The 22,365-nt window shown below is 38.1% G+C and overlaps 3 protein-coding genes across 3 annotated transcripts; all 3 read left to right on the top strand.

Annotated features, from left to right (window-relative positions):
* Window positions 1-219: 219 nt before the first annotated feature.
* On the top strand, window positions 220-2,424 carry CBG14184 (the record flags this gene model as incomplete). The annotated part of the gene is made up of 12 exons (XM_045239467.1): window positions 220-389; window positions 434-553; window positions 596-759; window positions 805-856; window positions 903-977; window positions 1,023-1,401; window positions 1,448-1,563; window positions 1,606-1,685; window positions 1,730-1,842; window positions 1,920-2,053; window positions 2,097-2,256; window positions 2,299-2,424. The coding sequence occupies 12 exons, from the start codon at window positions 220-222 to the stop codon at window positions 2,422-2,424; spliced, it is 1,689 nt and encodes a 562-aa protein (XP_045095350.1).
* Window positions 2,425-3,680: 1,256 nt separating this feature from the next.
* Window positions 3,681-6,896, top strand: CBG14185 (the record flags this gene model as incomplete). Its single annotated transcript, XM_002644308.1, has 13 exons — window positions 3,681-3,850; window positions 3,901-4,020; window positions 4,061-4,237; window positions 4,282-4,323; window positions 4,374-4,448; window positions 4,495-4,619; window positions 4,666-4,760; window positions 4,809-4,919; window positions 6,176-6,291; window positions 6,337-6,416; window positions 6,469-6,581; window positions 6,637-6,770; window positions 6,824-6,896. Coding segments are annotated over 13 exons (1,431 nt in total), but the record flags the coding sequence as incomplete, so codon positions are not given.
* Window positions 6,897-14,684: 7,788 nt separating this feature from the next.
* Cbr-ddr-2 lies at window positions 14,685-22,310 on the top strand (the record flags this gene model as incomplete). Its single annotated transcript, XM_045239468.1, has 12 exons — window positions 14,685-14,745; window positions 14,813-14,870; window positions 16,369-16,519; window positions 17,205-17,310; window positions 18,034-18,314; window positions 19,869-20,016; window positions 20,067-20,988; window positions 21,152-21,223; window positions 21,270-21,496; window positions 21,547-21,911; window positions 21,959-22,108; window positions 22,155-22,310. The coding sequence occupies 12 exons, from the start codon at window positions 14,685-14,687 to the stop codon at window positions 22,308-22,310; spliced, it is 2,697 nt and encodes an 898-aa protein (XP_045095351.1).
* Window positions 22,311-22,365: the final 55 nt, after the last annotated feature.

Raw genomic sequence — 22,365 nt, forward strand, 5'->3', positions numbered from 1 at the left:
AGTTGATTTTTGACAAAATGACCAGAGGTTTTTGTTTGGAAAATATGGGATTACTGGAAAAATGGAACCAAATATATAGAGCAAAAACTAATTTCAAAAGTACAATTTTAAAATGACACCAAGGAACTGGTGACCTTCTGATAAAAATTGATAAGAAATATACTATCATCAAATTTCATTTGTTGCAAAGTTTCAGAAAAAAGAAGAAAAAAAAGAAAAATGAAGTTTTCTGTTCCCTCAAATATAATATTTCTCTTGTTTTGTTTTTTACTGCTAGATATTCTTGATGAAATTCTACTAGTCTTATATTCAACAATTGCCGAAGTTGTAAATGACATGAATAATCACACATTGTCAACTCACTATGGGATCACACCGAATGAAGCAAAGTTTGAATTTCTTGAACATATAGTAGGGCAACTTCTGATTTTAGCATGTCTTTTCTAACTTCAATGGTATCTGTTCTAATGACTTTTGGAACAGTACTCTCATTATTTTTTGTTATTCCGTTAGCAGAATCTAAGGGAAGAAAATTTGCAACAGTGCATTGCAGGTGGGGAAGATTATCCCAGTTTTTGTAATAGAATAATTTCAGAATTTTCTTATTAATAATAGCAGCGTTATTTCTGATTTTTTCATCATTTTTCACTTCTTCTGAGTTATTTCTTCTTGCTGAAATATTCATCGGTATAGAGCATCCGTTGAGAACGTATACCACAATTATGTTTGTAACCGAGTGTGCGCCAGACAAAAATCGAGGTTTGTAAAAATATTTTAGATTTTTTCTGAGGATTGAAATTTTAGGATTTGCAAGTACAGCACTGATTTTTGCACAAGTGGTTGGGAGAATGTTATTGTAAGTTTCCCTACTTAATTACATATGTGAGAAAATTCCTTGCTAGGTATTCCTTGGGCTCTCCAGGAATTTTCGGTACAACTGGGTTGTGGTTCATTTTTCCAGTTTTTGTGGCTGTATGGTAAGCTTCTAGAAACAACTTTAAACTTGACATTGAAAAATTCAGCTCAGCTCTAATGCTCATTATCACTTCTAAGTTACCAGACTCCCCTAAATGGTTGGTTTGCCAGAATAGAGTTGAAGAAGCTAAAAGAGCGATAAATTATTATCATGGTCCGGAAACTGATACTGGTACAGATAAATCCTCGAATCTTTTTTATTTTGTATTTAAGTTTTCAGACCAAGCTTTAAGTTCTTTAATCAAAGAAAAAAACCTGACCACCGAAACCAAGTTGTCTTTCAAACAAGTAATAGGAGATGAAACTATGAGAGAAGCACTTAATGTTATCTTTGCGATTACATTCTTCTTCCTGCTCGACGGAACAAGTAGTCAATCAGTTTATACAGTCGTCTTACATAAAAATGCGGGTTTCTCAGTTCAGGAGGTAATAGGAACTGTATCCTTGTAGATTTCGACTGAATTTTTTTCAGACAATGAACATTAGCCTGATTTTGGTTATTGTGTTTTTCCCTACTAAGTTTATTGGAACATACATAATTGATGCACTGGGAAGGAGACCAGTTATGCTACTAGGTGGAATAATTTGGTAAGATTCACCTATTCAGATTTATTAATCTGTTCGGTTCAGTTTCTCTAAATCAGTTCTGATGATTGCGACCCAACTTGTGATTCACTTTGCTGGAGAGAGTTTGCTGACAAAAATGATGTGTAAGCATTTGGATACACTGATACTTCAAATCAATAAGGTTCAGACGTTGCCGTCGAGAGTTTGACTGCAGCAATACCTGCGACTGGAGTCAATACTCTACATGTACTATTTATATCTGAATTGTTTCCCCCATCTGCACGAACATCCGTAGCACAGGTGGGTGGAAACTAACATAATTGTCTGAAAAAAGCTCGGCCCGCTGCAAGTATGCTCAATATTGACAAATGTTTCAGGTTTTGCTAATAACTGCAATTGTCATTGATTCTCCACTACTCTCACTATTCCCATTTGTGTATTCTATTTTCCCACCGGGATTTTTTGCGCCATTTGCAATATCTCAATTTTTCTTCGGAATTTATCTGTACAGGTAGATTAATGTGTGTTTCAAAACTTACAAAAGCCTATTCTAGACATATGCCAGAAACAAGTGGACGAGCTGTGTATGACATTATTGATTCAATGGAGCAAGTTGTTTTCTCATGGGTGAATCGAAATTCAGAAATTATTGTTAACTCAGTTTTCCAGAGTCAAACATTGGCTGACGAGAAAGTTCCGTTACTCAGAGATCGGGTAAAATGTTTTTCTCCATAATTATCTATCATGAACTTACAGGCAAGTACACTACTGGCGACCAAAAGGAATAGCATACTCAACACTTCTCGAGCACGGGTACAAGCAAATTCTGATAATTCAAAGTTCATATCGGTTTTCAGTCTTCTACGTACGATCAAGAATTAATTCCACGGAACATTGAAATATTTTGAGAATAATTGTTCGATATGACCCCTACAAGATTATCTCATGAAGACCAAGTTTTTTAGCATCAGTTGTGGCAGATGCTATAAAAAGTAATTCAATTATACGGGGATATGAAACTGTGGTGTAATAAACGTTTGTCTCATGCTTTTTCTTCTGACATATGAAGGTTTGATATATTTATTTACTCCGCACGTACTTTTTTGTATTTTTTGTCTCATTGTCTTTTTTTAGTTTTTCAATTTCTTGGTTTATATCAATTCACCCATTAACATCGTTCTTTGCCACCCTCAAGCTTCTCAAGATTGCCTAGTTCTCCGAGTGTTCGCTTAAATCTCGGTTGTGGATGCAAACACCAGACGGGCCCCTAACATTCAACTTGAAACTTCGAAATACATGTTTTGTAGCATATCAAATTTTTCAGAGACATGAGTGTCAATCGATTACAATCTGCGACATTATCCCACATTTCATTAAAAATGTTTTTAGTAGAGAACTTCGAAAACTTTGGTTTCAGAAAATTTAGTCATGGGTTTGAGGAAAACTGAAGATATAACGACATTTGAACTCAACAATGGTTTTTGTTTGGAGCGATTCGTTTCCGCAACATTTTCTATTTTTTGTCGGGAGTATTGATGATGGCTGTACTAAGAAAAAGTACAACTAGTTAGAAAAAATTGAAAGGGAGTAGAGTGGACAATCAGGTACTAGAGCGAATTTCAAAAACAAAAAAAAACTAGGAACTATTTAAGTAAGCGGGGTTGAAAAGATACGTGTAAATTATCTCTAGTGAGTAACGGATCATATACAAACTATTAAACTTGCAAAAATAAAAACACCAGGGTGTACAAACTGGTATCTGACCCAAAAATATTCTTTGTGGAATCTTACGCATTGTTTTGGTTTTTAAAAATACCTTATTCCAAGTTTTTTTTTGCATTCACTCGATTTAAAAATTGTACCACTGCTTCGTGATAGGAGTCCATATTTCATTAGTTGATTTCAAAATTAATGTGTTTGAGCAAATCTTATTCTCAAATTTTGGTGTTCCTTGAATATAGATATGCACTTTTAATAGTTCTCTATCTCACGTGAGAATTGTAGTTTCCAAGTTTACTGATTAGAATAATTCTTTGTCCTGAGTTTCTCTATCATCTCATATGCACAGCAAGAAAAACTAAGGTTCTTGATAAGAAAGTTAGTTTCAACGAGTGCCAGTTGAACTGCCAGTTCTCACAATGAAATTTTCTGTTCCCAAAAATATTCTTCTCATGATAGCATGTTTCCTACTACTGGACACTCTGAATCAGGTACAAACGTTAATGTTTTCCACACTGGCTGAGGTTATCACTGAAATGAATAACCATACCTTAATGAACCATTTTGGATTAGAACCCACTGAAACCAGGTATCTCGAATTTCATCAAAAAACTAATTTCATCAAGAAACTTAATTCAGACTAGCAATGATGAACTCAATTATGACAACTACCCATGAAATCGGAAATGCTCTATCGATAATATTCCTCTTGCCTGTTGCTGATTACAAAGGAAGAACATTTGCAGCTATTCATCTTCGGTAACAATGTCTTATTTAAATTTTAAAAAAAGAAATTTAGATTCGGTATCACAATTGCTGTTGCAGTATGTCAATTGTTAGCAGCGTGGTTTCAAGCATCTGAAATTTACATTCTCGGACAATTCATTCTGGGATTTACCTTTTGTTTGCGAACATTTGGAACACAAATTTTTATATTAGAATGTGCACCGGACAACTGTAGAGGTAATTTAAAAATGTGTATAATATATACAGCAAATTTCGAATTTCCGGTTTCGCCAGCACTGCACTCATATTTTCTTTCGTTTTTGGAAAACTTATCATGTGAGATTTTATTTCTCCAAAAAAAAACCGTAATCCTGAAATTAATTTAGGTTCTCTACGTCGTCTCCAAGTCTTCTTGGAACTTCCAGTTTATGGTTCATTTTCCCTCTATTCGTCATGATAAGGTAAGATGTCAATCAGAAAGTGATAAACCTCTCGAAAATGTATCAGCTCGGTTGTTGTTTATATCTTGCTCCTTCGGTTTCCGGACTCACCAAAATGGCTTGTCCAACAAAAAAGAGTGGCAGAAGCTATAGATGCAATTCGGTTTTATCATGGGGCCGAGTCTAAAATTTGTAAGGACCTTTATAAATATCAGAGAGATAAAACAAAACGTTTCAGATGAAACTGTCAATAATGTGATCAAAGAGAATAGTCTAACCAAAGAAAACAAGCTATCTTTGAAGCAAGTTTGGGAAAATGACACGTTAAGACAGGTAACATCTTGAAAAAATGTATCAAAAAACTATAAATAAACATTCTAGTCTTGCCTGATAATTCTAGCCAACATGATGTTCATGCAATTTGACACAAGTTATGTTCTATCCATTTACACTATCATGTTCCATAATCAAGCTGGATTCACAACTCAGATGGTGAGCAAAGAAAACCATAACACCTGTAATAGAAGGCTCTTTACGCTGTTAAGACACAATCTCTGAGAAACTCGAAAGCACCATGGCAATAGAAAAAATCAAAATGGTCCTAGGAGCCTGATATTGTATGTGGTTGGTATAGGGGCTAATTTAAGACTTTTGACCATAATACCTATAGGCCACGCCCCCTTCTGGGCGCGACAAAATACCGTAACCCCGAAAAAAATTTTCTTTTTCAAAATAATTATACCACTGGTCCAAAAACCAAACCCTAATAGTTCGATACTGTAAACCTCATTACACATTAATACTATAGTACCATAAAAAATCCGATACCCTTAAAAGGGGTTAAGTCGAAAAAGTGCGAAAACGTCATGTGGGGGAGTACATGGCAACTAAAACTTGTCCAAAATCGACCATCTCCAATTTTTATGAAATTTTTACGAGATGCATTATTTTAATGGGTAGTATTTTGGCAAAATGTCTGACATGAGTTTTTTTTCATCATCTTCGTGCATTTTCAGAAGCTCCAAAAATGCTTCCAAGTCCATTTTCAGTGAAAAACTAATGGGCGCAAAAATGCACGAAAACGATGAGAAAAAACTCAGACATTTCGCCAAAATACTACCCATCAAAAATAATGCATCTCGTAAAAATTTCATAAAAATTGGAGATGGTCGATTTTGGACAAATTTTAGTTGCCATGTACTCCCCCACATGACGTTTTCGCACTTTTTCGACTTAACCCCTTTTAAGGGTATCGGATTTTTTATGGTACTATAGTATTAATGTGTAATGAGGTTTACAGTATCGAACTATTAGGGTTTGGTTTTTAGACCAGTGGTATAATTATTTTGAAAAAAAAATTTTTTTTGGGGTTACGGTATTTTGTCGCGCCCAGAAGGGGGCGTGGCCTATAGGTATTATGGTCAAAAGTCTCAGAGTAGTCCCTATACCCACCACATACAATATCAGACTTCTAGGATCATTTTGATTTTTTCCATTGCCATCGCCTGTTGACTCGATCTCAATTCTCTCAGAGAATGTGTCTTAAGTTTCAGCTTAATTATCTCGGTCTGTGTAATAGATACAAACATTTTGTCAACTGATAAAATGTTTATCATGATATCACCAGTATTTTTTCAACTTACAAACCTTTGATATTTTTCACGTGAACCGAGATAAATTGACCTCCAAGTTAGAAGTGAGCCTTTTTTTGCAGGCTTCACGGTTCATGTAATTGGTTATTCCTTCAGGCAATGAACATCAATCTCATAATCACAATTGTACTGCTTCCAACGAAATTCGTTGGCACCATACTTCTTGATACGCTTGGAAGACGCCCAACATTCTTTATTGCTGGAATTATGCAGTATAAATATGGAAACCAGTTTAAGAATCAAATACAAAATTCCAGATACACAAAATCAATTTTGATCTTTGCAACAAGTATCATCATATTCATTTCTGGCTCTAGTTTGATTACTCAGATCATGTGTGAGCTTTCGGAAAATTCATATTTTACAAAATTCTATTTTTTCTTTTCCAGATCTTGGTGTTGAGTTTCTAGCGGTGCTGGTTCCAGCGACTGGAGTTAACTCTATCTTAGTACTTTTTGTATCAGAACTGTTCCCACCGTCTGCAAGAACGTCTGTCGGCCAGGTAAGCTCTTTACTAAAACGAGAAAATTTTAAAACAGAAAGCATGAGTTCTCTAGGCTATGATGTTTGGTTCGATGCTGATCAACACGCCAATTGTCAGTGTGTTCCCAATAGTAAACTCAATTTTCCCGCCAATTTTCTTCGTACCATTTGTTATCACTCAGGTGATTTTTGGAATCTACTTATACAGGTAAGCTACAGTATTCCTAACTTTAACTTGTTCGAAATGGAAATTCCGTTCAGAAACATGCCTGAAACTCGTGGACGCGCAGTTTATGATATTATCGAATCCATGGACAATGAAGTTGGATCAAGGGTAATTTTCTTTATTTTTTCTGACTTATTGTGAGTTTCCAGGCTGCATCCATACTCGACGAGAAACTACCTCTTATCAGAAACCGGGTTTGTCACTTTGTACCTTTTGTGTCAATCAAACTTGAACTTTACAGGCCAGAACTCTAGCATCAAAACGGAATAGCATACTAAACATAGAGCGCTCACGGGTAACCATTAAAAGATAACAGATTCTGCAAATTTGTTGAACTTTCAGGCAGTGACTTTTGACCACAAGTTCACTCCAGAGAACTGATATTCTGATAAGCGTGATGTTTGCTTCAATGCACTTTGTGTTATTTTCTGTACAATTTGTCGAATGAATCTTTGTTCCATTGAAACACTGTAGAATGTTTGAAATGATGAAGAGTCAATCAAAAAGGAGGTCGACGATGATGGGTATTCTCAGAACAAATATTTATTTGCACACGTCCCAAATATTATATTCAAATGCGGCGAACCATGTCCAGATTAAGGAGAAAAGACCGACAACGACGACGGATTAACAGAAAAAGTATGCAGAAGAATAGTGGAGGAATTGTGCTACTGTCAGAAAAGAAAGACACGCGCCATTTATTTTATATAAGAAAATGTTTTTATAGGATTTCATATAGATACCGTTTGATGGAGAGACTATGTTGTGGGGAAAAACAACTTTTACAATTTTCAGCGGGGGCATTGTCTTGAGAATTTTGGTTTTTCATTTGGATTTGGATGCTCGGAAAAATGCTGAATCCATTTTGCCTTCTATTTGTTTGACTAGTGAACACTTTACAAATGTCGGTTCCATTTTTAAGAAATTTTTTCTCCGTTTTAAAACCAAAAAAATTCCATTTGCCTCACACAAAATCTATATATTCTTTTTTTGCTCGGGGGTGGCTTAAATAATAGTTGCAATGATGGTGGCATTCAAATGTGTATGAAATCCAATACGCATTTTTGCATGACCCATCCATTATGTTTCATTTCGGCTGCCCTCCCATCTCCTCTCCCGACACATCCACCAAAACTATGTCCACCAATTTCCCGGGGAAAAAAGAGCAACAAGGGGGCCCTTCCATCACTTTTATATCCAACGTCTCACACTTGTTCCTCCATTGCCGTATGTTTATCAAAAAAAAAAGTGGCGTCGCCCGAGGGCTATCAATCTCAATTCATCTCTTTCGTCACTACACATCCATTATTCTTCCACATTTTTTTGTCCAATTTCTACTAGATATTGTGTTTGTGTGTGTGGAGAGTAAAAAAGGTGGACGTTGCATGAGTTGCTCAGAAGAGCACTTTTGTGTTTTTTCTAACTTTTTTTAGAACGGTTTGAAAGCAGCACAACTCTCAATTCAGCTTCACTTTTCTTTTTTTCTGCTTTTTGTTACAGGTTCTCATCAGAATGAAAATTACCTATTCAATGAGCTCTATTTTTGGTCGGTAAAATTTCAAATTCCTAGAGCAATAGGAACACTTTTAGATATTTTTTTCGGACTCCAAAGTTCGCTTTTCATTTTAACTGGAAAAAGCAGAACAAGATATATTTTTGCAATACTATAAATTAATATTTTTCAAAATTCAAACTTGATCCCATGTAGGCTGGCCCTGAAAATGTCGAATTTCGATGGTTTTTTCCACTACTGTAACTTTATTTCAAATTGCTTCTTGTTTTTTACAAACGAAATTCCTTTTTTCTTCCCATTTGCAGTTCTACCGTATTCTCCAAAAATATAATTTTTCTCCAGTTTTCCATCTGTTTTTTCTATTGTTTCGTGCATTGCCCCCACGTATGCCTTTTCACATCCTCAAAAATTATGCGAATGTGATCATAAAATCACCCCAAGACGACCATATATTCAAAAGAACGCGGCTCGTTCTGAAAGTAGGAAGCGACAAAAGCGGGCTCCCACGATCAAGAATGCACCTCTCTCCCTCCCGGCACTTTTGCTCTTTCACTGCCTAATTCATCCTCCCCTATTTTTAATGTATTCGTATTTTTGGACAACTTTACCCTAGTGGCTTGTTTTTCCGCTTGTCTCCCTTCAATTGTACGACTTCCTCTCATCAGGTGAAAAGGTAGCAATGGCCAGTTTCCCAGCCAATAAACTTGGCACCTTCACGCCGCTTCATTTAGTGACTGATAAGACTTTCTTACCGTACCTATTCCCATTCTCAGGCATTTCAAACAGAAACATTTTCAAAAAAGAAGAAAAGAGAGAACTGTTTGATTATTCTGTAAGTGACTTTTGTCTCCGCAACATTGTTCGAATCTCATATCCTATTCAATGTGATGTTCTTTATCTGGCAGCCCGTTTGCCTTCCTGAATAATTTACAAACGCTATTTCAATATCTATGACGTTTTTCCTTCCTCCTCAGAAAGATTTGAATTCTCTCCCTCTCTTCCTATTGTTGAACACATACTTCTCTTACCCAGATCAGATTGTAATCTGTCAGTCAATTTTTGTAACAAGTTCCTAACCGAGTAATCTGACACCACTACACCACCCATGCCACCGAAATGTGCTAATCCCCACCGGAACGAGGTCAATCATTTGGTGTAGTGGGTCAATCATATCACATTTCTCGAGTTCTCGCACTTTTCTGTTAATTAGTAACATAACTAGATGTCGGAGTCTTAAGAAAAGGTCGGAGGAAAAAAGCAAACAAGTTTTGGTAAGCGGGAAAAGAAAGTAGCAAACAGTTTACCACATTTTAGTCGTTGTCGCTTATTGTCGCTTATTGTGAGGTTGTATTACTGTATAAACATGGGGAAGAGGTTGAGGATAGTGTAAAATTTCGCTTTTATATTACAAGTAATATTGACTTGGATTTAATTGTACTGAAACTTGATTCATTCAAAACTTTCTTCGGAGATGATAAATTCAGGTATTCACATTCCAAAAATTGTTTGAGCCGTTTTTTAAGATTTTTGATTGAAATTGCAATATACAACCAAATTTTGATGTTTCTGAATAATGCAATTTTATTGCCAAACCTGTGATGGAATGTTCCACTAACTGCCATTATTGAGCCAATTTTTCGCGATTCATTTTCGAAATATTGCAAAGCGGCCATCTAATAAATTGTTTATAATAACATCAAAAATACTTTTTTGAAAATGTTTTGATATTTTTCATAGTAAGTGAGATAATTGAGCTTAAAAATGATAACAATGGAAGTTTTCCGTGGAACTGTGATTGTAGAAGAACCCATTTACTGCAAGCTTTGGGCCAATTTATCTCGTTTCATGTAAAAGATACGGAAAAGTAGTCAACTAAAAAATTGTTGATATTAAAATGATAAATGTTTTGTCAGTGAACAATGTTTTGCTATTTTCAGCAAACGAGATAAATAAGGTCTAAGTGCACAGTGTCGAGGTCCTTCTATTACAGTTTGTGTGATACATAAAGTTTGTAATTCTTTTAATTGAGTAATTATTAAGGGTCTATACTAACTTTCAAAACTTTTTCAAAGTTTTGAATGTCTTGGTATTTTGACTCCATTAACTTTTGAGCTCTCGAAATGTTGTATAGAAAACACATCTATACAATTTCATTATTCAATTTAATGTATAATTTTGAATATAATTTTGCTGATACAGCGATTTTTCAGTAGTTTTTTTTTCCAATCACACTCAAGTCAATACAGTAAACCACCTGACCACCAACACTAACTTTTTTTTCTAATTTTGTTCACAAGTTACGGATATTCATTGAAGGTCATCCCAGACATCCACACTTATCTCGAAAACATAACCAGGCCAAACTTGCCAAAACACCATGCGTCCTGACTTCCTTCGAACGCAAGAAATCGGTGGACCGAATCTATCGGCGTTCACGGTGTGGTGTGACTAATTGATGGTTGGCGTGGTGAAGAGGAAAGGTGGTAGTCGTTGTAGTTAGTACATGAGATGTTGTCGGTGGATAACGAGGAGTCCCTCTCCTACTCGAGGTCGTGTCCGGAGACAGTCTTTCTTTATTCTACTCCTTTTTCATTTTTCGTTTCTAAATGAACCTCCTAATTATATGAAAGAGGTCCTCCTCATGGCACATAATTACAAGGTTCATTTCTTGAAGATTCCGACAAAGAAAAGCTTTCATTTGCGGCCCATCAGAGACTTGAGGTGTGGAAATCAATTAATTTTTTTTTTCATTTTCGTTTTCAATTTATGAAGAGCAACAATGATTTGTCTTTTGGTCCCTTTTTACCAAGCAATAAAACCCTTGTCATTTAACAATTATTCTTTTCTTTGAGCCAAAAACTAATCAACCGCTCAGGTATATGCCACCGAAACATGTAACATTGTCGGTATCTCTTTTGCGGTAAACGTGAGTTACATGCGTTTTGGCAAATATTAGTTTACCGCTACGCGGGAGCCCTAATTCGTACTGACAGGGTCCCCCACCACCACTCTTGATTTATTGCCTTGCTTCTCTCGCCAAAACTTTTATGACTTCCCCCAAAAACCCACACCAAAATCCACTTCCATCGGAATGAAATGAACCTGGTTGAGGACCCTGTGAGTCAAGCAAGAAGCAGCCGCTCAAGAAACAGCACTCGCGAGAGATAGACACAGCTTTTTTCTTTCCAAGTTCCGTCGTTTAAATTAATGATTTTATCGGTTGGGGTGTTAAAGAAGAGCCCGAACGGCTGATCGATTGCTTCCCTACTACTCGTGTGGAGTTGTTCTTTTTTTTCCTCTTGTTCCATGCTCTGGAAGTGGAGGAAGATTGATGAGTCAAATAAACAAAAAGCGGCGTAGTGTTTTTTTTCTTGCTGTTTCTGTTTCTTGGGAGATGTATCTGTTTGTGCTGCAACTACTATAATAATTGCATTTCTATTTGAAAGCGCTATCAAAACTTTCCCAAAGGTTACAATGTTTACAAAACACGCAACAATGAATGTTCCATTAGTTTGACCTCCTGAATTGCATAACACTTTTATTCCCCGCTTATTTTCGGCATATTTTCCTTTCCATCCCGACAAAAGCTGAAGGTTATGCAAAATTCCTCCTGGAAGTTGTCCTAAAAACTACCTGCCCTCTCGCGGCGTTCTTTTTGTTCCGGTAACCCCCTCATTCCGTTTTTCACATTACCCCCACCACCAAATCCCATTCTCGCCTTTTTACCTCCACATTTTCACCTTCTCACCTAGATATTTTCTATGGTCTTTTTCAAATTGTCTCATCTATCTCCCTCCATAAATCTGCGAAATCATTACCTGGTCATGCTCATTGCGTTCGGGAGGGGAAATGGTCTTTGTTTCTAATTACACTTCCTGAAGGACGGATTTTTGAATGGAACGTACTTCTAGCGTGATATTTTTCGTATGTACACCCCATCCGATTTTCAATGGTCTTTAACGGTCGATTTGTCAGAATTTCCGTCTTTTCGGTTGTGTTGAGTGTGGGGATTGAAGAAAAAAAAAGTTGAATGAACCCTCTTCTTCTCTCCTGTTGAATCAGAAAATCATCAAACTCCATGGTGAGTCAGGAACTCTACGATATTGTACAATGATTTGATTTCTGATAAGATTTCACAACCAGCAAAGTTTTTTTTTCACGTTTTCCTGAGAATGTAGAGTTTTTAAAACGGAGATTTTGAAAAAAAGAGCAGGAAATCAGTCGGAAACTGTTATTGCCTCTTTAACCGGATAAAAAGTACAACTATAGGTTATGGAGCTTTTTTAGTACCACAATGATTGCTTTTTATTTCTAAAAAATTTTTTTCCATTCTTGGAGCTATAGTTGTACGAAATTCCGATTTTCAGCCCAGAACGACAGATAATGTTTCTGACTTTGAGAAAAATTTGAACGACATTTACTGTGGACACTCCTATAGAAGACAATCACTACTCGCACTTTGAGCTCAATTAACTCAATTTCTGTAAGAGATATCAAAAATTTGTGAACTGATAAAAAGTTTGTAATATTATCACCAATATTTTATCAGGCGATAGGTTTTTGATATTTTTCATAGGAACCGAGATAATTTAACCCAAAGTGCACGTATAGAGTAGCTTCTGTAAGTTTCACGGTAAGTTGAACTCCAAAATTTCAAGTTTTCGGAATATTCTTTGTTCAGACCCTCTTAAAACCACCAAATAATTGTTTTTGTTTTGTCCCTGATTTCTGCTTTTTTACTGCTTTACCTCTTCCATCCATCGTCACCATTTTTTATCTTCTCATCGGTACTAATTCCCACTGAACCTGCAGTTAATTTTTTTGCTGCTTTTTTCCTTCCCTTCCGCTTTTTAATACCACTCATTTTCCGAACATCTGTCGTCCATAGCATCCCTAGGATCCTTCTGACTAGGGCCTCTTCACTCCAAAAAACCATAAAACTTCCCCCTCTTCAACATCCAATATTTTTCCAGAAGTACTGTCACATTTTCAACACCTGTTGTTCCTTTTTTGTAATGAAGCGCCCGTCATTCATCGCCTCTCTTTTTCTTCTTCTACTTTCCTTCGCTACGAAGCACCGCCCCTTTTCTATGCTTTGCGGGCCTGTCTCCTCCCCCCAAGACCCCACTCAAACACCATGTGGCCCCCCCCCCCACCCACTTCTGGTGCAAAACCACTCCATACAATTCCTTTACAGTGTTTTTTGCCGTTCTTTCTTGATTTTTCTTCCCATTCGTCTTTTTCATTTCTCTCGGGGGATTCTTGATGGGTTAATGTGCACAATGAAAATGAATCAGCACATGTACATAGTATTCTTTTACATATGGTTCACGTTGCGTGTCTTCCGAACCAATCGCTTAGCCGTCTTACATGATTTTTAATATGTTTATACACATATATCTTTTACAAAACTTTCTTTTTTGTTGTCCCTCCTTTTTTCTCTGAGTACTACTACGTGAGTCACAGATAGAAGTCATCTGCCAAAAAACTCATATATTGTGGTTGGCCCCTCTTCTACCTATTCATCGTAGAAGCCCAATTGGTTTTCTCATTACTTCACACACTCACTCTCTCTTTTCACTCACATCAGATGTATCAAAAATTGTGTTCTAATGATATTCCACTTTTTCTAATGCCTCGTACCTCCCACCGAGCGCCTCCAAAACAGTACTATAGCAATTCATTACATTTGCATATCTTCCACCCCTATTTTCAAATTGAAATTGAGTGTGTGGTAGTAGTAGTAATTGATGAGCATTGGTGGCGGAAGTGCAAATTGAAAATCGACGAGGCGCGCAATATAGACGCCAGAAAAATGGGGAAAAATAGCATCACACCAACTAGACCACCAACTACATTTTTCGCCTTTTTTGCTTTTTTTTTTCTTCTCGCCACTTCTCGCGGCGCATCTTGACAAGCTTATCTGTTCTTGGAGTCTTTTTTTTGCAACTATTGACCCCCAAGTCCTATCCATGTTTCCTTCATTTCTTTTTTTGCTCTTTTCTTGTTAGCACCACCAACTTTTCACACCCCTCTCCCAAGATGCTTCTCATTTCTTTCTTATTTCCTGCTGCCCTTACTCCATATTTTCTTCGTCTAATATAGATATGAGAAAGATGCCGAGGATGAGTATAATGACGGGAGCTTTTTCTGAATAGCTTTTCTCTTTTCCCGCAAAAGCGGATATTTGAGCATCTGCCCCCAGGCCTCTTCACACTTCTCTATTTCATTTTGGGAGCTGTTGTCAAATTGAATTTTCGTAGTCTTCAGTGTTGTTCCTTATTTTCTTCATTTTCCAGACTTTGACCCGTCTTTTTTTCAATTTCCTCTTTACTTTTTTTCAGAGCGACAACATCACACACTATCTACAAATCTATGTCACGATGAAACTACTACTGTATCTTCTACTCCTCCATATCAACACCGTAGTCACTTTGGAATTGAGTAAGTTGGAATACGGTCCATTAAATTTTGAAAAAAACATGTGTCCGCTTTTGACCAAATCGAGAAGTCGTGTTTGAAGGGGTTGAAAACGAAAGTGTTAGAAATGCATCATATTTTGTTCTGGTGTCACCACGCACTCCTCAGAAACTAGTACATTTTTCCTTCGGGACCCCATTAGGCTCTCATCACGTTTTTGGCATGTACCGGAAAAGGAAACAAGTTGATGAGATGAAGAAGGGGTTGAAGGTAAACGACCAACCCAAAAAATTTAGTTTGGGACTTTTTAAAAGATACCATCTTTGCGCGAAATTTCCAGTCAGTCGGCGAAGATGATATCAAAAGGCCTCTAAAGGAGTGGTTTCAAAAGATATTGAAACAGGCGTAGAAAGGAGAGGGATGGTCACAAGTGGAGATGAATTATAGGCCCGGTCCTTGAGACATAGGGGTGCTTGATCAAAATCTCGAGGATTAAAAATTTATGATTCCAGCATTATGCAACATTATCTTCTTCTTCTCCTCACAACATCAAGTAGGGGCCACAAGTCAAGATGTCGAGGACCGATTAGGGGGCCGTCGGGCAGGTGTCGATCCATTTAGACGCAATCCATCCGACCCGTATTCTTGAGCATTGAGCGTAAAATCTGAATAGCTTTGCAATTGCGCAACAGGGACAAAGAGGTGTGTGGGTGGTGGTGACATTCGGAGGTTAGGGAAAATATAGTACACGCCGATTTATTGCCTGTTTGTCCCAGCCATTGGCAACCAAAATATAAATCACACGCTTTTGTTGCTGTTGAAGGAAGTTAAAAGATTTTTGATATTTTCAAAATTTCTGACTCGATTTGTCATGTTAGCTCGTCAAAAAAGCATCATAGAAAAGCATCATAGAGAAGAAAACCAATTTCTTGTGCTCCCGAAAAACCTCATCATTTGGGTCTCCTCTAGTACTGACAGCTGCTTGTCGTTCAATTGCTAAATAACACATCATAACATTGTTCTTCTTATCATTTCTCTTGGTTTTTCGAAAATCCTGAAGCGAAAGTCTTTGTCTTAGAAGATCTGAGGGAGGAAGTAATATATAATCGAAAGCGGAAGGTGACAGTTACCGGACACAACTGTTGCAAAATGCACAAAGGAGCCGCGCGCATCCGAGAAGTGCCACAATGATCGATTGCTTACAGTTTATATCCACAACAGCACAATTATTACACTGACCCAATTCACCTGAGCATCTCGCTAGGTAAAAAGGGCTCCGAAAAGGTCGAGTCTATAGCGTAAAAAAAACTTAATTGCGTCTCCAACTTGATTGAGGGGGGGGGGGGGGCTGACATTTTCATTTCTCCTTTCTCTTCTTAGCTGAGTCATTCACCTAAAAGCTTTTTTGCTTTTTTTTCTTTTTCATACCTATCCTTTTTCCAAGTCTATCATTCTTCTTCTCTCAAGATCAACAAAAGAAGGTAGTCGTCGGAGAAAAGAATAACGGGGCCTGCCGCTGCCATTATCGCCATCCGTTTTGTTATCGTTTGCATGATTAACGAGATTGCGCAACTTGACAACGGGTCGGCGAACATCTTAAGGGATTAGTAGCCATGCGCAATTCCAGGAGAGATAATTCTGTGAAAGTTTGGACACGAGGAGAAAGGTGCGAAAGGTCAGGACCATTGTGAAGTCAACAGAGAAACTAAAACAAATCACATGTCACTCAAGATATCACCTTTTCCGCATTCAAGAAAACACCAATTGTTTATTTTACACTATCACACTATCACAAAACGTAAGAGGGACCATCAAGTTGTAAATCACTAGTCTGTGGTACAACATATACACCTGGTGTGATATATGCGCGAGAAGATGTCCACGTTTCCAATTTTATTGGTTATTTATGCTCCGGAGAATTGATGAGTGGAGTACTCTCGCGCACCAGGTTGTCGATGATCGCAAACCCATAATGTGAGGCCATAAAAAATGTGCTGCTGCATCTGTATGGGGTTGTAAAAGACAGGTATAATTATCCTCCTGGCAACAATAGAGATTATGAGAGGGATCGTAAAATATGGTTTCGTTTGCCTTCTTTTTCCTGTTTTCTGCCTTCATCTCCTTTTCATGGTTTCTAGTGTTTTTGTTGGATTTTAGTACAAATTTGCGTAGCAAAAAGAAAAATCCAGGCTCATTTAATTAAAAAACGCATTGGTTTGATTTGACTGAAAAAATTGAATTGAGTCAAAGCACGGCGGGAGTCAAAGGGGGTCACAAAAAGAGCGGGCCCTATTTGCTCTTTTTATCCAAATTGCTCGTGGTAGCTTGTTGACCGCAGATCAGATTAGTCTTGGCAAAGCATACAGGGGTACATGACAAAACAAGCAAAACACAGGGAAGAGTAAACTGTAGATCAAAAAATATTCCGCTTTGTAACATGATCTCTTGAGACCCTTTACCTATCAAGGACCATAATTTTGCAGAAGAATGTAGCCACCAATTGGGAATGTCAAACCGCAAGATTCGGGATGAGCAGATTTCGGCGTCTTCGAGTTTCGACTTGCAAAGTACTGGACCACAGCATGCTCGGTAAGTGAAGGGAGAACGAATTTAGAATTCGTAAAACGTTTGAAACATTAATGCAATTTTGATGCATTATGCTCCATTAAGTTGCACATAAATATTCCTTATTGGGAGCTTCCATAGCTACCCGTTCAAATTAGAACCTTCGAAAAAAAGAACTATTTGTCGGCACCTCCTTGTCCTAATTATAGTAAGCCATAGCGTCAACAGGAAAGAGTCCCTATTGTATAAGCTCACTAATTACCACCGACCATAATTACAGTATCCGCTTTCACGTCTGTTCCAAAATAGTCTCTGCAAACTGAGACCGCGCTCTCTCCAGAGAATTCAAAAAGAAAACGAAATTTCCCAAGAATGGCTTAGAAGCCCAGGGATTAGCACTCATTTTCACAAGTTTCCCGACGACGTTCATTTGCAAATTTGAAACTCCTCATTGAAATTGAGAAAGGGAACGAACATCTAATTTAGAGACCAAGGGAACGTCTTTGACGTGAGAAGGGTGCTTCATCAGGCGTCGTCGTCACTCACGTTAACGCCTCAACAAGCGATTTATCTAGTTTGATTGTTTTGACAGACCGCAGAGACGAAAGCGGCGGACGTCTTCCATAGCTTCACTTCCTAATTGCAATGTGTTGCATTGCGCGCGATAAAAATCTTGATTAGAGGAGCTCATCTGGAGAGGGAGCACGAAACTTGGAATTGAGAGCAATCCTATATTTTCCATTGCAGGGCTCATCAAGAATCTGGAAGTGGCGCCTGGTGTCCAAAGAATCAAATCAACTCCCTTAGTAAGGAATGGCTTCAAATCTCCTTCTCCGTTGATACCGGTACCTTCAAAAAATCGTAAAGAACTATTAAATGTTGAAATTTTTGCAGTCATTACTTCTGTGGAGACTCAGGGACGTTATGACGACGGTCGAGGACAGGAGTACGCTACCGCATTCAAAATTCAGTATTGGCGACCTTCATTAAATGCCTGGGCATCCTATAAAGACGATTTCGAGCTAGAGGTTCGTCCTTTTCATTCAAAATGTCCGCTAATTATCGTATCGGCACCCTTTCGGTCAGCTCGTTTAGATTTATGCGGATTGCACCCATTTCTTAGAATTGTGAATCACAAAAGACTTTTCGCCTTTTTGTCGAACAATAGGGGAATATGACTTTTCTGGTCGTAATACTGTCGCTATACGAGCAACCGTGTTTGGGTGTGAATCAGCAAGGAACACATTTGAATACAGAGAAACCCGTTATCCGAGATTTATTACAAGGTCTTTTCTCAATCCGATTAGATATCAAGCCATTGAAATTCAAATTTCCGCTATATACAAATGCCATCATCATATTCACATTTCCCTTTAGTTTTTTGTTGTGTTTGATGGGAAAAGTGTATGGGACATCAATTTTTTGTTGTGTTTAGTGGATATCAAGAACAGAGGGGTCACGATAGACACGCTATACATTTTTAATGCCCTTTTCTTTCTGCAAAAGTAGCTCTCCTTGTACACCAGTACCACCACTCAGGGGTTCGAAATTGGTAGTTGGGGTAAATTAGTTGAAATTTGGACTGACAACAACAGGCAGCAGGCACACACTTGACACTTGTTTCTTGGCATTGTACTTGTAAGACGGATTGTCGTAAATGCGGTACCGATGGGGGTGGAAAACAAGGGTGGAAAGGTTCTTAGAGAGTAAGTCTGAGTGACAATACATCTGCCAGCCACTTGTCGAGAGACGGATCGGCTCAAGATCGTATCGACACATATGTCGCCAGCTATCTCGTCTTGCATAACTGGAATTTGAACATAGAGAGAAGGACTGTAGGACATAAAAAACGGATTGGTAGCTAACCGGTTAATGGAATGGCATCAAGAAGCGCGGCGAGGAGGGGTCAATCCGTAAATGGCCGGCCGGTGTGTCTTTCAAGTAACTGTTTGCCGCGGTTAATCCTCTTCTTCTGCTCTAGTGACTTCCGTAATCCTAAATGAAGGGAAAGTCAAATGCAGATTGTAATAGTAATGTAACAAAAAACTGGATGAACAGCGAAATTTTAATTAGGGCGTACAGATGTGAAATATATGCAAACCTGCTAAAACGTGAAGTTGTACAGTACTGAACTAATTTATATTATGTTTTAAATTTTTCAGAGAGGCAAACAACTTTAGTTAGGCTTTCTGAAATAGCAGTACAGAATGTTTCATATAATCTGAAAAATGCAGAGACTAAACAAAATAGAGCTTCAGTTCTGTAATGACATTTTTTTGTAACAACTCCAGCCAAGGCGGTTATAAAATAGCACAATTATCAGCTCAATTCTATTTTTGCCATTTTAGGCACTTTTTTTGGTGACAAAGGTTTATCTTAAAGAAATCGAGCTGGTATCATCTGAAAAAAAGCTTATCCCATAGTATTCTGTAAACCACATAATCAGATGGCAATGTAGTTCTCTATCTCCCACAAAAACAGAGCCAAACATAATTTTTTTTGTGTAATACTGTGAATTCAATTTTTTCGAAATTTGAACTCAATCCCACTTTAGCTGTTCTTCACAAAATGCTTTTTTTCAGACAATCCCTGCAAACAACAACACTGGAAATGCAGTCAGACGAGTTTTGGATAGAGCCATCATTGCCAGACGCATACGAATTGTCCCTATATCCAACTCGACTAGAACTGTCTGCATGCGAGTAGAAGTCTACGGATGCCCATTTGATGGTAAGTTATTCTATCTTTTCATTTCACTCTGAAACATCTCCCATTTACAGATAGTGTGATTTCATACGGCATTGAACAGGGCGACTTGCAGTCGGGCATTTCTTATCACGACTTTTCATACGATGGCAATCTCGCCGACTCGCCACACCTAACCGGCGGAATTGGCAAGTTGTACGATAATGAGGTGGGAGAAAAGGATGTTTTTGTTAACCATCACAAATGGGTTGGATGGAGAAGAAAGCGAAGCGGTAGTGTGAAGATGTCCTTCGAGTTTGGAGAGTTGAGAAACATCTCGGGAGTTTTGATTCATACTGCAAACGAGTTCAAAAAGAGCGCGAAAGCATTTTCTTCGGTCAGCATACTGTTCTCCAATGATGGAAAGAAATACTCGGACAATATCGTACACTTCAATAATCCAGACGACACGGGGTCCGAGGCTCCTCGTTGGATTAGAATTCCAGTTCCCAATCAGATTGCCAAATATGCAAAGTTTCGAATCAATTTCGGAACTGGTTCCGATTGGCTCTTTGTGTCCGAGGTCAATTTTGAATCTAACCACACGAATATTGAGCTCTTCCATGATGACGTGGTGATCCCGGATTCAGTTTCATATTTCTCTGTAACCGAGCACGATGATGGCACTAGTATGCTTGGTAAGAGAATTTTTCGGGGACAAGAATATTCATCATTATTTCTTTTTTCAGCATTCATCATCTTCTTCTTCATGTTCCTCATTGTTGCTGTCATCGTTATCGCAATTCTCTACCGTAAACGCGAGTATCGTGTTAAAGCATCCTCTCCATCTCCAAATGCTAAACGTGAAATTCTTTTGACTATTGACGGAAACACCATTAAGCATCATGTCTCTCCATCAACCTACCAAATGGCTCGCGATAATCTTCAGAATGCGTTGATTGAGAAGATGCCAATGTCGCCGATTATAAGCGATTACGCTGAACCGGACATTAGCATGTAAGTTGTTTATATTCGATGAAAGTGTAAATGGGCATGGGAAATGGGAGGCAAATATTTTGAATTGAATCAACACATATATATGGTAGCATTTTCGCGCACAACAATGAAAAAAGGGCAAATAAATACAACAAATTGTGACATTTCAATTGTATTCTTTCAGTTGCTCCGATGTTACTGCCAACACCCCATTGCTCTATGGTATTGATGGACCATATGACACACAGAAAAGAAGGTGAGAAATGAAATTGGGATCTTGTCTAGAATAGTTTTGATTCCAGCAATCCACTCTCATCTATTGTTAAATATTCGGACTATGGAGAGGTCTATTGCACAACGCTTCCGGAAATCGCTAGAGACAAGTTGGTCTATGTGAGCCGAATCGGAGAGGGAGAGTTTGGCGAAGTAGATTTATGTCAGTTGGAGAACCGACGAGTCGCTGTGAAACGACTTCATGGAATAAGCCAAGCCGACGAGTTCTCGTTCCATAGGGAGATCCGAGTTCTTGGTATGAATTATTATAGGGTGTTGCTGAACTAAAATACCCAATTTTTTTAGGTAGCTTGAAACATCCAAATGTGGTTGAAGTTGTTGGAGTTTGCACCATCCAAAAACCCATTCTGTGTATCATGGAGTACATGGAGAACGGGGATCTTAAATCACATATCCTCAAAAATCCAACTATAAGCACATCCCACTGCATCTCCATCTGCACCCAACTTGCCGCTGGGTTGGCCTACTTGGAATCTTGTAATTTTGTTCATAGAGATATCGCAGCAAGAAATTGCTTAGTGGATGGAGAAGGAAATGTGAAGATTGCCGATTTTGGAATGGCTCGCTCCCTTTACTCACAAGAGTATTATAAGGTCGAGGGAAAATTTGTTCTCCCGATCCGATGGATGGCTTGGGAGGCTTTGCTTCTGGTAAGTCAATAGAGAGATTTGCATCACATAGAATGTTCTTTTTTCAGGGTAAGTTCTCAACTGCTAGTGATGTTTGGGCGTTCGGTGTCACTATGTGGGAGATTTTCTCGTTGTGTTCCGAGAAACCGTTCTCTGATATGTCCGATGATGAAGTTGTGGAAAATCTTCAAATCATGAGTTCCACTGGATCATTGAAGGTAACCACAGAATATCCAAGAAAAATTATATAAATGTTTTTTTCAGCAAGTCCTATCTCGGCCCAGAATGTGTCCAGCCAAACTGTACACTGAGCAAATGCTGCCTTGCTGGAACTACGATAGCACACGACGTCCGACATTTGAAAATGTGCATCTCCATCTTCAATCTCTGGTCCACACTTCTCCACACATTCATTTTTAGATTTTTCTAACGATGTCCAATACTTGGAACGAACTTCTCTATCTTAACTATCTTT

Source organism: Caenorhabditis briggsae (genome assembly GCF_000004555.2).
Source record: "Caenorhabditis briggsae complete genome, chrX, whole genome shotgun sequence".
In the NCBI taxonomy this organism is placed as follows: Eukaryota; Metazoa; Nematoda; class Chromadorea; order Rhabditida; family Rhabditidae; genus Caenorhabditis; species Caenorhabditis briggsae.